This window comes from Dreissena polymorpha, chromosome 10 (assembly GCF_020536995.1).
Source record: "Dreissena polymorpha isolate Duluth1 chromosome 10, UMN_Dpol_1.0, whole genome shotgun sequence".
Classification (NCBI taxonomy): Eukaryota; Metazoa; Mollusca; class Bivalvia; order Myida; family Dreissenidae; genus Dreissena; species Dreissena polymorpha.
The window spans coordinates 13,350,065-13,363,487 of record NC_068364.1 but is presented as its reverse complement, the minus strand read 5'-3'; the positions used below and the strand labels follow the sequence as shown (position 1 = coordinate 13,363,487).

Here is a 13,423-nt window from a genome sequence, read left to right as displayed (position 1 = left end):
GTATCATAAAGCGCGTCTATACGCTGCAGGCAGACAGACAGAGGGGTTATCATACAGCACGTCTTTACGCTGCAGGCAGACAGACAGAGGGGTTATCATACAGCACGTCTTTACGCTGCAGGCAGAGAGACAGAGGGGTTATCATACAGCACATCTATACGCTGCAGGCAGAGAGACAGAGGGGTTATCATACAGCACGTCTATACGCTGCAGGCAGAGACACAGAGGGGTTATCATAATGTATAGGATGTTAAATACACAGAGAAGAACAGGTAACTGCCATAGCATTTTGTAATATATCAGGTTAGGCTTTGAATAAAATATTGGCTCTGTTTCTCACAATAAAAAGGAACAAATATAACTTGGTCCCCCTAAGACATCCACAAAGGGCTGTCCAGCTAGTGCAGAAGGGTGCTTCTTACATAGAAAATTCTGGTTAAATTCACATTCTCGTAAACAACTGAGTTTGTATGGTGGTCCCCATACCAGACAGATTAGGTTTCTTCCGGGTACTCCGGCCTCCCCCAACACAACACAAGACCACGCCAACAATTTAAAATCATTCAGTATCAACTAAATACATATAGCTGGAAATTAAAGTTATAATTCAAAATTCGTCCCAACTTGTATGGGTCTTAAAAGTTAATATTTAGTAAGAGTGCTGTGACACACTTCTGGTCCGCACATATTGCACCCAAAGGCACCATGGAACTCATAAATTTGTAAACACACACATTAGACATGTACATACCTCCTTCCATGTTCTGACTGAGTACACGTGCACTGCCTTGGTGCCCAACAAGAACAGCTGGTTCCCATGGCTAGCTATCGTCTGGTAACAGGCATGGTCCCCTGCATATGCCTGATAGGTTGAAATAAAAAATAAGCTGCCATCTGGGAAAACTTGGCTTGATACAAGCGTGTAAAGTGCCATCCCAGATTAGCAATACAAAATTTAAACTTAAGGTCTTTTGGGTAAAAACAACTTTTAGAGATAAGTAATTGGGCCCAAATTTGACCAAAAAACACTGAAATGTCATGGAAGGCCATGCATATAGGACAATCACTATAAGCCTCCAGCACTTTGACAGTGGGGGCTTAAACACAGAAGAAGTTTAAAACCAATTTAACTTAGCTTGATTGCATTAACATCCGTTGGATAATAGATGAGACAATCTTCAGTCTGTTTCCTGGGAAAAACCAGTACTTGACATCACTACAGTGGATATTTAGATTGCTCATGGAGTGGGGATTCAAAGCAGAAATTTTACATTTGGGGCATCAAAAACAACTTTGCAATACATAAACAAGTATAAGGACATCATTTTAATGAAGAACATTATTTACAGATAAACATAATTTAAACAAGCAAACTCGTTGAATTGATATCCCCCGCCAAACTAGAGCTTTGTCACAGATGTAAGCATTTTTTCAAGATACAAAGGGCCATAACTTCGTAATTAACGGATGGTGTACAATGCCATTTGGCGTGCATCATCGTCTTATCCATATATATACTCATACCAAGTTTCAATGAAATCTGCTATAGCACTTCCAAGATATGGCTCCGGACACAAAAGTGCCGGACGGACGGACAGACGGAAGGATGGAGGGACAACGCCAAAACAATATCTCTCCGCCTTTGGCGGGGGATAATAAAATGCTGCAAATAGTCATGAATGAGTGTATTTGTATCAGTTCTATATTTTAAGCTGATTATTCACTATGAAGAGGAAAGAGACTTACCAGTGCCTGGCTTACGTTGCCCCCAGTGGCCAGAGAGAGACTTACCAGTGCCTGGCTTACGTTGCCCCCAGTGGCCAGAGAGAGACTTACCAGTGCCTGGCTTACGTTGCCCCCAGTGGCCAGAGAGAGACTTACCAGTGCCTGGCTTACGTTGCCCCCAGTGGCCAGAGAGAGACTTACCAGTGCCTGGCTTACGTTGCCCCCAGTGGCCAGAGAGAGACTTACCAGTGCCTGGCTTACGTTGCCCCCAGTGGCCAGAGAGAGACTTACCAGTGCCTGGCTTACGTTGCCCCCAGTGGCCAGAGAGAGACTTACCAGTGCCTGGCTTACGTTGCCCCCAGTGGCCAGAGAGAGACTTACCAGTGCCTGGCTTACGTTGCCCCCAGTGGCCAGAGAGAGACTTACCAGTGCCTGGCTAACGTTGCCCCCAGTGGCCAGAGATTTGAAGAAACTGGTATTGTAGATCATCTGTACCTCTGTCAGGTCAATTATCTATAAACAAATTTTTTAAATAAAATTCATTTTAATTATTAAATACTTACCTGTTATCGTATGCTTATACTTTCCAAGGGGAAATAACTCATCCGGAATTTTAACTGGGAATCCGCCACCTCAATACCGTAATACAGGCCAGGTTAAACATAGTGCAATGCAACCTAGCCAAAAATCGGTAACCAACCCTCAATATTCTTTCAATATATATACAAAAATATTAATCGAATAGCGGGGTGGGAGGTGGGACTTACCGATAACAGGTAAGTATTTAATAATTAAAATGAATTTTATTTAAAAAATTTGTTTTAATGTCATAAATACTGACCTGTTATCGTATGCTGATTTTGCAGCTGCGGTGGGAAGGTTCGTATATATTTTCCCAACACAGTAGAACCCATAAACAGGGTTATCAGCTAATGATATCAAGTAATCTTCGTTAAAACGGTATTAATTATGACTTCTCGGACAGAGTAATATGTCTATGTCGTAAAGAAGACACTACCGTTAGTGAAACCACAACAAGCCCAAACGTATACAAATTGTATTGTTGGCACTTCAGAAAACGAAGATAAAAAGATGACAAGGTGGTCGGATTCCTCCAATAAACAGCTTAGAGCACGTCAAAAAGTGGGGTGTGATTAATATATGCCCACAAAACAGACAGAGCTCTTAATTCATGCGATCAGATCCTAAAAAGGAATGAATCCTTAGATAGGATAAGATTAACTTTCCTTAGTCGAGGTCTAACCCCAAGAAATAGAAGCCGCAGACACATCTCCCCCCCCCTTTTTTGGGGAAATGAAGAGTGTCTTTGAGAACCTCGAATGGACTTCTGACTAACACTGCTGAGATAGAACTTCAAAGCCCTGATTGCCCAAAGAAGTTTATCCTCATCTTCATGACTACTAGTTTAAGAAAACTTGGAAACTTGAAGGTAGAAGCCATATAGAGGACTTGATATTAAGCAAGGAATCCTGGCTGACACAACAAAGTGAAAACGACAATAGATCCAACTGGAATTGGTCGTATTCAACAGAAAAAGCATGAATTTCACTTCTCCGTATCATAAAAGCCATAATAAGAAGGAAAACCGTCTTAAAATTATATTGGAACTGTTAATAAGCCTGATGAAAAAGGTTCATAGGGAGCTCATTAAGCATCCCAACATGTTACACAAGTCAAAACCGCTTAAGAAGGTAAAGGAACGAAAAACATAGTGTTGACGTTCCATAGTTTGGATCAGTTCCAAAATAGGTAAGACAGCACAGAGTTGCGATGACTTACACAAAACAAGGTATACGAAAGCATAATCTCTATCCTTTGATGAAGAAAAGAACAAATTTCTTATCATCAAGAAAAAGATGAGAAAAACCTCTATGTATCTAGCAGAGTGATTAAGGTAATAACTATGCTCTCAATTACCCAGTAAAAAATGAATTTCCATAGAACCTTTATACAGTTCTGATGGAATTATCCTTGCACAAGTAACAAGGATTGAAACTCTAACAGAAAAACGTTCTTCTGTAGAGATAACTAAAAGTTATTAATCGCCAGACATGTAGTGGCACATGTTTGGATCAGTAAAAATATGTCTTTCTGAGATATGATATTTGACCTGTGAAGAAGTTTCCTGAAAATAATTGTACAGGAGACTTAAAAGGTCGTAGAACCATAATCCCATGGTTCATTAAGTATATTTCATGAAATTATGGCAAAAACTCAGTTATTGCAAAAACTCACCAAGAAGGCAAGATATTCCAGTTTATGTCAATGGACGAATGTATAACAATCGCACACCCTGCTGGATCGATTGCTGTGAACTGCATTGTTGACGTTGTGCAGCATACCGGTATACACTGCGATATACGATCGCATAACGCTAATAACTAGCGTTTGATGATAAACAACATTCTTTGATATACTATGTACACCATGCAACTCGTCTGCAACTTCACTGCCGCGCATGCGCAATTACATTATTGAACCCAACGGAAAAATAATTCGAAAGAAAGAACTGCAGGACAAAAGGTCCAACAGGGCGTTGAGACGAACTGGTATGAGAAAGACGATAGAGAAAATTTGTTGTTCTTGCAAAGAACGAATAAGTTCCTGATTTCCAGTTACAAGGAGTGATAATATGATCACCTCCGTGTCTGTAAGTAAACCACGACCGATGTGTGATAGTTGAAACCATCACAAAGGAATCGTGAAAATGTGTTGTAAATGAAAAACAGCTAAAAAGAATTTTCGCTTTTCAAGATGTAGATGTGCAGGTGATATTCGTTAGGATACCACATAATAGAGAAAATCAAGATACGTTGTTCTATGTGATCGTCCATAACCTTATCTGCTCACATCTGTATAAGATGTAAGGAAGGTTGTGGTAGAATAAACTATATTCTTGCCAAGATAATCTTTTAGTCTAGACACCACTGAATAGTGGTAAATAATGACAAAAAGATGGAAATCTGTGTCATTAAATAATCCCGAGATTAATACAATTATCTTAAAAATAAAGCTGAAACGGACGTAAGAAAAGACGTCTCAGCAGAAGGACCGGTGACCGGACCGGTAAATACCGACCGGTGACCGGAACCATTTGTCAAGGATGGGTGGGCAAAGAAACCACGGCAAGCCGAACTTTCCCACTCCAAACACACTTGAAAATTGGTAGAATAGGACAGTGTTTAACACTTATAAGTTTATGACCTATCTACAGAATATAGCCTCTTCTTGAACCAATAACAGGCGCCTTTAAAATCCTGGATAATACAGGTCGCGAAGTCATCGATTTGCGAAGTACGGAAATATGATTGATAGTGGTACCTCCGGAATCGGAGGTGTGATGGCAGAAAAAGGTGAAAACCCTATGGGTAACCTTAAGCGGGTCCACGCTTGCCGGTAGAATGCATGGAAGTCTTAAATTCTGACTTGATTAATCCATTTACTTCAAGACTTCTAACCTGGACGAATTCCGAAAGGAATACGACCTGTTATAGGAAGACGGCCTGTTATGGCCAGAAGTGTAATAGAAGAATAACTTTAAGATGAGGTCCCTCCAGATCCTAGGATCTAAGATCTGAGTTCAATAGGTCCTAAGCCATCTACAAGACTGTAGCCGTCAATCTGATAGGCAATCCTATGTATCAGAACTCTTGTTGATTCCAGTAGCTTGAAAATATGCACTGCCGTAGGAGCAATAGAAAAGCAGAAGTCGATACAAATGTCGTCTTGCTAATCCTGCTAGCGACATTAATGTGTCCCAACTGTTCCGTGACACTGACTGCAAAGTCTGTAGCCGACAGGTAAAGGCGGTTAAAACAATTCATCCTTCGGGTCTCGAACATAAATTAATAGAGGTCAAATAGTATTGTTCGACCTCAATGCTAGTCTCCGAGCCCACTTCAGCCGATCTATCTGCAAGACCAGTAGTCTGCATGTAGCCGGTTGAGATAGAAGTACAAATAACAGATATAGCATGATTTGGTAACCGTCGCCAGTAGAACATCAGTATTGAAAAACACAAAAAGTCATGTAGATTGTTGAACCCATAAAATATAGTATTCAATACAATCATAGCCAGGGGTATACAACTATGTAATGTAGACGATACCCGTGATACTAAAAATTGACCGATGAAAACACAGTGGAATACCGGTAATTGGTAAGTGGTGACCGAACCGGACCGGTCAATGACCGGTAACTGTAGCCCGGTGAACGGACCAGTCATAATATGACCGGTGACGTTACCAGTTAAAGACCGAACAAGGGACAAAATTGTCACAAAACCAGGTTTTCATTGTGAAAAAAAAATCTGATAAAGGGAGAAAACTCAAACTGAACTTTTGAAATGACCAAAAAAATTAACCCCCTTTGTAAGTTTTTTTTTTTTTTAAATCTATTTTTAGTCGTGGCGACCTTGACATTGGAGATATTGACGTGATTCTTTCGTGGGACACACCGTCCCATGATGGTGAACAAATGTGCCAAATGATTTTAAAATCTCACAATGAATGACATAGTTATGGCCAGGACAAGCTCATTTATGGCCATTTTTGACCTTTGAACTCAAAGTGTGACCTTGACCTTGGAGATATCGACGTAATTATTTCGCGCGACACACCGTCCAATGATGGTGAACAAATGTGCCAAATGATTTTAAAATCTGACGATGAACGACATAGTTATGGCTCGGACAAGCTCATTTATGGCCATTTTTGACCTTTGAACTCAAAGTGTGACCTTGACCTGGAGATATCGACGTAATTATTTCGCGCGACACACCGTCCAATGATGGTGAACAAATGTGCCATATGATTTTAAAATCTGACAATGAACGACATAGTTATGGCCCGGACAAGCTTTTTCCGCCAGCCCGCCAGCCCGCCAGCCAGCCCGCCAGCCAGCCAGCCAGCCAGCCCGCCCGCATTCGCCAATCTAATAACCAGTTTTTTCCTTCGGAAAACCTGGTTAAAAATGGTGGAATCCATATGGTCTGTTATCAATGTCAAGCACTGCTCGGAAAAGAAGATCATGCCAAAAAAATCCAATCCGATGGCGATGAGACATCACTTATTCTGACCGGTGATCAGTGATCGGTGATATGACCGATGAATGGTGACCGATGTCCGGTGATCGGGACCGGTATAATATAACTGCGTCAGAATGGAAATATCTGGTGCAGAAGAATGACCATCCACGAAGTCATCTGATAATGTTAACCGGAAAACAACGGTAGATTATCAGTATTAATAGGCATAAGTGTCCTTGTAGTCGTAGTGGAGAAAAGAACAGCTTATCCCGAAGCCTGAATGTTAAACGAACTAGTGTTCGTATACAACTACGGCTCGGTGACTGCAACATGTGTGGATGCCATAAGAAGAACCATCACACGTGGAATGGAGACATGATATTCCTAAAGGAATAAAATGGAGAACGTCGATATGACCAGTAGGTTCATTAACGCCTACGTGAGAAGTGGCGACATCCATATAACTTCGATGCCGAAATATTGTTCGGCTACGCTGGAAATATTGTCTTCTACAATATTGTCTCCGTGAGCATTGACATGATCGCTTACGAGCGTATCAACGTCGAGAACTGCTCAATGAAGGAGAGGTATGTTCGATAAATATCCAGTGGTGCTCAATGCAGTCCGCTGATGTCTACGTGAAGGATGACGACGTCCTCGTTTCCTGCGATGTCGAGATCTGGATCGGCCGAGATGTGGATCGGCTGCGATGAGACCGAGATCTTCTAGAATAACGTCTCCGTGAGTGACGACGTGATCGCTTACGAGAGCCGCGACGATGAGAACTGCTCGACGAAGAAGAGCGTGTCCGATGTCTAATCCATGATGAAGACGATGTATTCAACGAAGAATATGAGAATAATTCAATGAAGAAGACCGAGTTCTTCTTCTTGACCGGTGACTGGTGTTATCGGTGGCAGGCCTAACTGATGACTGTTGACCGGTGACCGGAGCGGTGATCAATGACCGGACCGGTGACCGGACCGGACCGTTGACATGACCGGACCGGTGACATGACCGGACCGGTGACATGACCGGTGACCGGACCGGTGACATGACCGGTGACATGACCGGTGACCGGACCGGTGATCAATGACCGGACCGGTGATCAATGACCGGACCGGTGACCGGACCGGACCGGTGACATGACCGGTGACCGGACCGGTGACCGGACCGGACCGGTGATCAATGACCGGACCGGTGACCGGACCGGTGACATGACCGGTGACCGGACCGGACCGGTGACATGACCGGTGACCGGACCGGTGACATGACCGGTGACCGGACCGGTGATCAATGACCGGACCGGACCGGTGACATGACCGGTGACCGGACCGGCCGGTCAGACGTCGATCAATGGTCCGTGATCAACGTCCCCGGTGACGTACCGGTCATATCATGACCAGTGTTGTCACCGGATAATGACCGTATGGCGGATGCCAAATGGTCCGGCATTGGTCGATGTCCTTGACCAATGCCATCGGGCAAAGACCGGCTGACGGGTGTCGCCATATGGTCTGATGTTGACCGACTGTCTAAGTGACTTAGCATAGTACGGTCGCGATCGTGCCCGATACCCGGTGACTGATACTGCAACTATCATCCATGATCTGCGAAGTCACCGGGTATTTATCCACTCTTGTTTCTGCGACCATCATGTAGTCGAATATATGAAAAACAAGAGCAAAGCATATTCAACCATAAACTGGTCACAGACCAGATTATCATACGGCACATAAAATCAATATTTGACCATAATGAAAATTATAATAATACTGCCGTAGATCATAAATTAAACAAAAGTTTAATTCAAAACAGATGAAAAATAAAATGACGATCAATTAGATTGTCATACGGAACGTTAAAATCATTATTGCACACAATGGCAAATGATAAACAATCTGTCAATAGAAGAACACGCTTTGCACGATCTCGTAACACATTAGAAGAACATGCTTTGCACGTTCTAGCAATGTATTAGAAGAGCACGTTTTGCACGTGGTCGTTCGCGCCTGAAAACACCCAGCATGGTAGAAATAAACCATTGTTCGATAAAAACAAGCATGGCTTACCTTTTACAAATGAAACAAAATCCATTAAATCCACACAAATTAATCCGAATGAGAAATAAAAAGATAAATAACACAATTTATCTATTCAAAACCCCAATCAACCAAGTGAAAAACAATATTTTAATTCAGAGCCGTAAAAGACACGTATACACCTGGTTGATCCGGAAAGAATATTGAGGGTTGGTTACCGATTTTTGGCTAGGTTGCATTGCACTATGTTTAACCTGGCCTGTATTACGGTATTGAGGTGGCGGATTCCCAGTTAAAATTCCGGATGAGTTATTTCCCCTTGGAAAGTATAAGCATACGATAACAGGTCAGTATTTATGACATTAAAACAAAGGGGTATTGTAGATAAGCTGTACCGCTGTCAAGTCAATTATCTACAAACAAAGGGGTATTGTAGATAAGCTGTACCTCTGTCACGTCAATTGTCTACAAACTAAGGGGTATTGCAGATCAGCAGTTATTCCATCCAGTCAATTCAGGGGTTTTTCTGCCTATTTTGGGAAAAGGAGTCTGACCAAATTGGGAATTTTTTATCGACAAAATTGTCCATTTTGTGAATTTTTGCTTCGATGAAACGGATCATTTTGGGAAAACATTGGGAATTTATCATGCTTAAATAAGTCAGAGGTTTAACAAATAAATGTGTTGTTATTTGTTATTTTGACCTTAAATGCAGGTAAGCATCAGATGAGTAAGTTTGGTTTGTGTGAATGTGCTGTGAAATGGGGAGCACAGCAGGTTCATGGTGCTGAATCCTCGCTCAACCACATTAGTGCTTGTTGGTATGATACACATCAGCTGGACGAGTTGGAACATTAATAATTTAATAATCATAAGTCATAAGACACTTCTTTCTAAAAAAAAAAATAAATAAATAAATAAAATTGTTTTTTTTTGGAAATTTGGTTATTTTTGTTATAATTTCGGTTTGGGATCCGGTCCGTTTGCATTGGGAATGCCTCCGTTTTTCGGAGGCGCAGACAGTGCTGAAAAACCCTAGTCAATTAACAATTGGGTATATCAATATTCGATTAGAAAACAGTATGTCAATTATCTATAGACACAGCAGTTTATCAATGTTCTATTAGAACAAATTTATGTCAAGTATCTTAAAACACAGGTGTTATATCAAATATCTATTAGAACCTGTTGATGTCAATTATTGACAAGCACAAGGGGTATATAAAATATCTATATGAACGCTGGTTTGTCAATAATAGACAACTGACAATCAAAGACAATCAACAAGCATGAATCAATAAAATGTCAACACATGAAACAAACTCAGAATTAAGTATTTTATGAAGTTAGAAATGTCCAGTTACCTGTAGTTCCTCCTCAGATCGGACATCTATTACGTGGAGCTTCTCAGTGGTATCTATGGTAACCAGCGTCCGTGTATTCATCCACTGCAAACACAGAGAAAACACTTCTTAAATAGCCAGCGTATTGTTTTACTGTGATTCATTTCAAAACAACTGTACTATTTTTTTCCCCAAATTGTGCACTTTGGCTGTTAAATTGCTTTATTTACCAATATAGCTCGTGGGCTTGAGCCATATTTTTAATATTCATTCCAAAACTTAGGGCAATGATCCATATATAGTGACATGATTGTATTCTGCATGTCTTGAAAATACATACAGTGACATTGAGGAGTTTGTATGGGACAGTCATCTTCTGCAGTCCTGTACACTTAATATCCTGGGCACTGCGGCATACAACCTGCAAACACATCATACGTTACCAGTCGTTCATGGGCAGAATACTCAACCAATCTTCTATGTACATGTGTCAACCATAATGTCAACTGTGGTATACCACCTATAAACACATTACTCAGTAACATTCAACCTTGGTCAGAATACTTCAATAATCAACCAATCTTATATGTACATACATTGATCATAATAGTAGTACATTTGTATACCAACACATACAAAACATTACAATACAGGTAAACCTTGGTCCCAATTATTCAATAATCAACCAATCTTCTATTAACATGTGTCAACTATAACCTCTATTGCAGCATACCACCAACTTTAACAACATTACAATACAGGTTAACCTTGGTCCAAATTATTCAATACTCAACCAATCTTCTATGAACATGTGTCAACCGTAACGTCCACTGTGGTATACCACCAATACACACAACACTCAGTAACAGTCAACCTTGGTCAGAATACTTGAATGATCAACCAAACTTCTACGTTCATGCGTTGGAATAGTTCAATATTGCAATTTTAACCAACAAATATCTTTTATAATGTCTCAGTCATAATCTAAAGTCAAAAACACTCACTATAAACATTGGCACAGAAAATTCTTTGTAACATAAAAAAAATGTATTTTCTAGGCTCATTTTAAATACTATTCCATAATCAAAAACCACCACTTCTTTAAACAAATACAATACATTGAAACTGAAACTAAAAGTAAATGATAAATTGTTACATAAATGGAAAATCATAGTATACTGCTATAACATTACTTTTCTCAATTTACAGAGAAAAGGTCTATGTAATTGTAATTGTACACAGTTTCATACTCAGATTTGCAAATGTCAGTAATAAGTCTCAATATAACGCATAAGTATGTCATGCATTGAAAGTAATTCAATGAAAAAATTTGGTCTTACCCATAACAAAGAAGACAGATATCTCTATTCACAACATATGAGCCTCACTCTGGGAAAATAGGGCTTAATACAAGTGCCCTGTGCGGTCCTATATTAACAATTGCAGTACGCACAGGCTAATCAGGGACAACACTTTCTGCCTTGATTGGAATTTAACTATGAGGTGAATTCATTTGAATGAAAAATACAATTGATGGGGAAAGGGTCATCCCTGATTAGCCTGCATGGGCTAATCTTGTAGGACACTTTACGCACATGCAGTAATCCACATTTTCCAATAGCTGGGCTCATAATTATTAACAACATTTTTCTCACCTGATGGAAGTATATGGTGCACTCACCTGATGGAAGTATATGGTGGACTCCCTGGCAAACACCAGAACAGGGTCGACTACGCGGTCACTGTCGCTGACCTGTATGATGACGAACTGCCAGGCCAGTAGGGGCAGACATGAGGGGCTGCCAGTCAGGGGATGGGTGTACACGACCTTCAACTGGGGGCTCAAGGTCACCAGCAGCACCTGCATCAAATGTTCAAAAAATATTATATAACATTACTGTAAAACTTATTTTGTTTACAAAATTTATCTACCAGTATGTCTGAACAATATTTTTAATTACAATGAAACTGTTCCTGAAAGATATTGTACACGTTATTTCTGTTTCTGTTTAATTGTATAATATTTATCTTCAATCCTTTACCCATAACTCATCTTCAATCCTGTACCCTTTAACACCAGGGCTTTTTTTCCTGACTTTGTAAAGCGGCCCTGGCCCCCTTACTTTGTGAAAAAATGAGTCGCGAACTTTTCAAAATTGTGAAAAAATGAGTTGCAATCTTTTCAAAATTGTGACAAATTGAGTCGCGAACTTTTCAAAATTGTGAAAAATTGAGTCGGAAACTTCTTAAAATTGTGAAAAACCGAGTCGTGAAATTATTAAAATTGTGAAAAACGGCCCATTTTGTAAAAATTCACGGCCATGTTAGATTTGTGAATTGTCCTTTTCAAAATTGTGAAATGTCCTTCCACGGCCACTCATAAAGAAGGAAAAAAAGCCCTGAACACCCATATACTCACTTTGACTCATGTGTAGTACATGAGACAATTAAATAATACGTAATACTTAAGACCTTTCTTACTAGATTCAAGTTTTAAAGATTTCATTTTCAGCCAAAAGATACTGATGAGCGGCAAACAGCATAAAACCTGAACAGTCTAATAATGGACAACACTTCCTGCTTTTATGGAATATTTTGTTTAAAGAAAGACTCCTCTTAACAAAAATCCAATCTAAACGAAAGTGCCCTCCTGATTAGACTGTGTGAACTGCACAATCAATTCACAGATACATACATGCATTAAGCCCAGAGCTAGGCTAATACAGAGACATACCTTAGAGAGTGATGCCATGGCCAGTATGGAGACGTCCTGCATGGGGTGGTCCTTGGTGGTCACGTTCACATTCATGTGCAGAGGCTCGATCACACACACCTCGCCACGGCTGTACACATATATCAGGACAAGTGTAAACAGTGAGAACAGTCTAATCAGGGACTGGATCAAACACACCTCACCGCGGCTGTTTACATATATCAGGACAAGTGTAAACAGTGAGAACAGTCTAATCAGGGACTGGATCACACACACACCTCACCACGGCTGTTTACATACATCAGGACAAGTGCAAACAGTGAGAACAGTCTAATCAGGGACTGGATCACACACACACCTCACCGCAGCTGTTTACATATATCAGGACAAGTGCAAACAGTGAGAACAGTCTAATAAGGGACTGGATCACACACACCTCGCCACGGCTGTACACATATATCAGGACAAGTGTAAACAGTGAGAACAGTCTAATCAGGGACTGGATCACAAACACCTCACCGCGGCTGTTTACATATATCAGGACAAGTGTAAA

General features: G+C 40.6%; 1 protein-coding gene across 3 annotated transcripts in view; it reads right to left on the bottom strand.

Moving 5' to 3' along the window:
* Positions 1–13,423, bottom strand: part of LOC127847141 (vacuolar protein sorting-associated protein 8 homolog) — a 98,588-nt gene that overhangs the window by 56,225 nt on the left and 28,940 nt on the right. For all 3 annotated transcript variants that reach the window (XM_052378817.1, XM_052378818.1, XM_052378819.1), the window contains exons 11-16: positions 12,892–13,000; positions 11,839–12,018; positions 10,498–10,578; positions 10,179–10,262; positions 2,152–2,238; positions 752–862 (exon numbers count right to left, since the gene is read on the bottom strand). In XM_052378817.1, coding sequence (XP_052234777.1) covers positions 752–862; positions 2,152–2,238; positions 10,179–10,262; positions 10,498–10,578; positions 11,839–12,018; positions 12,892–13,000 — 652 coding nt within the window. The remainder of the gene's footprint in view (positions 1–751; positions 863–2,151; positions 2,239–10,178; positions 10,263–10,497; positions 10,579–11,838; positions 12,019–12,891; positions 13,001–13,423) is intronic.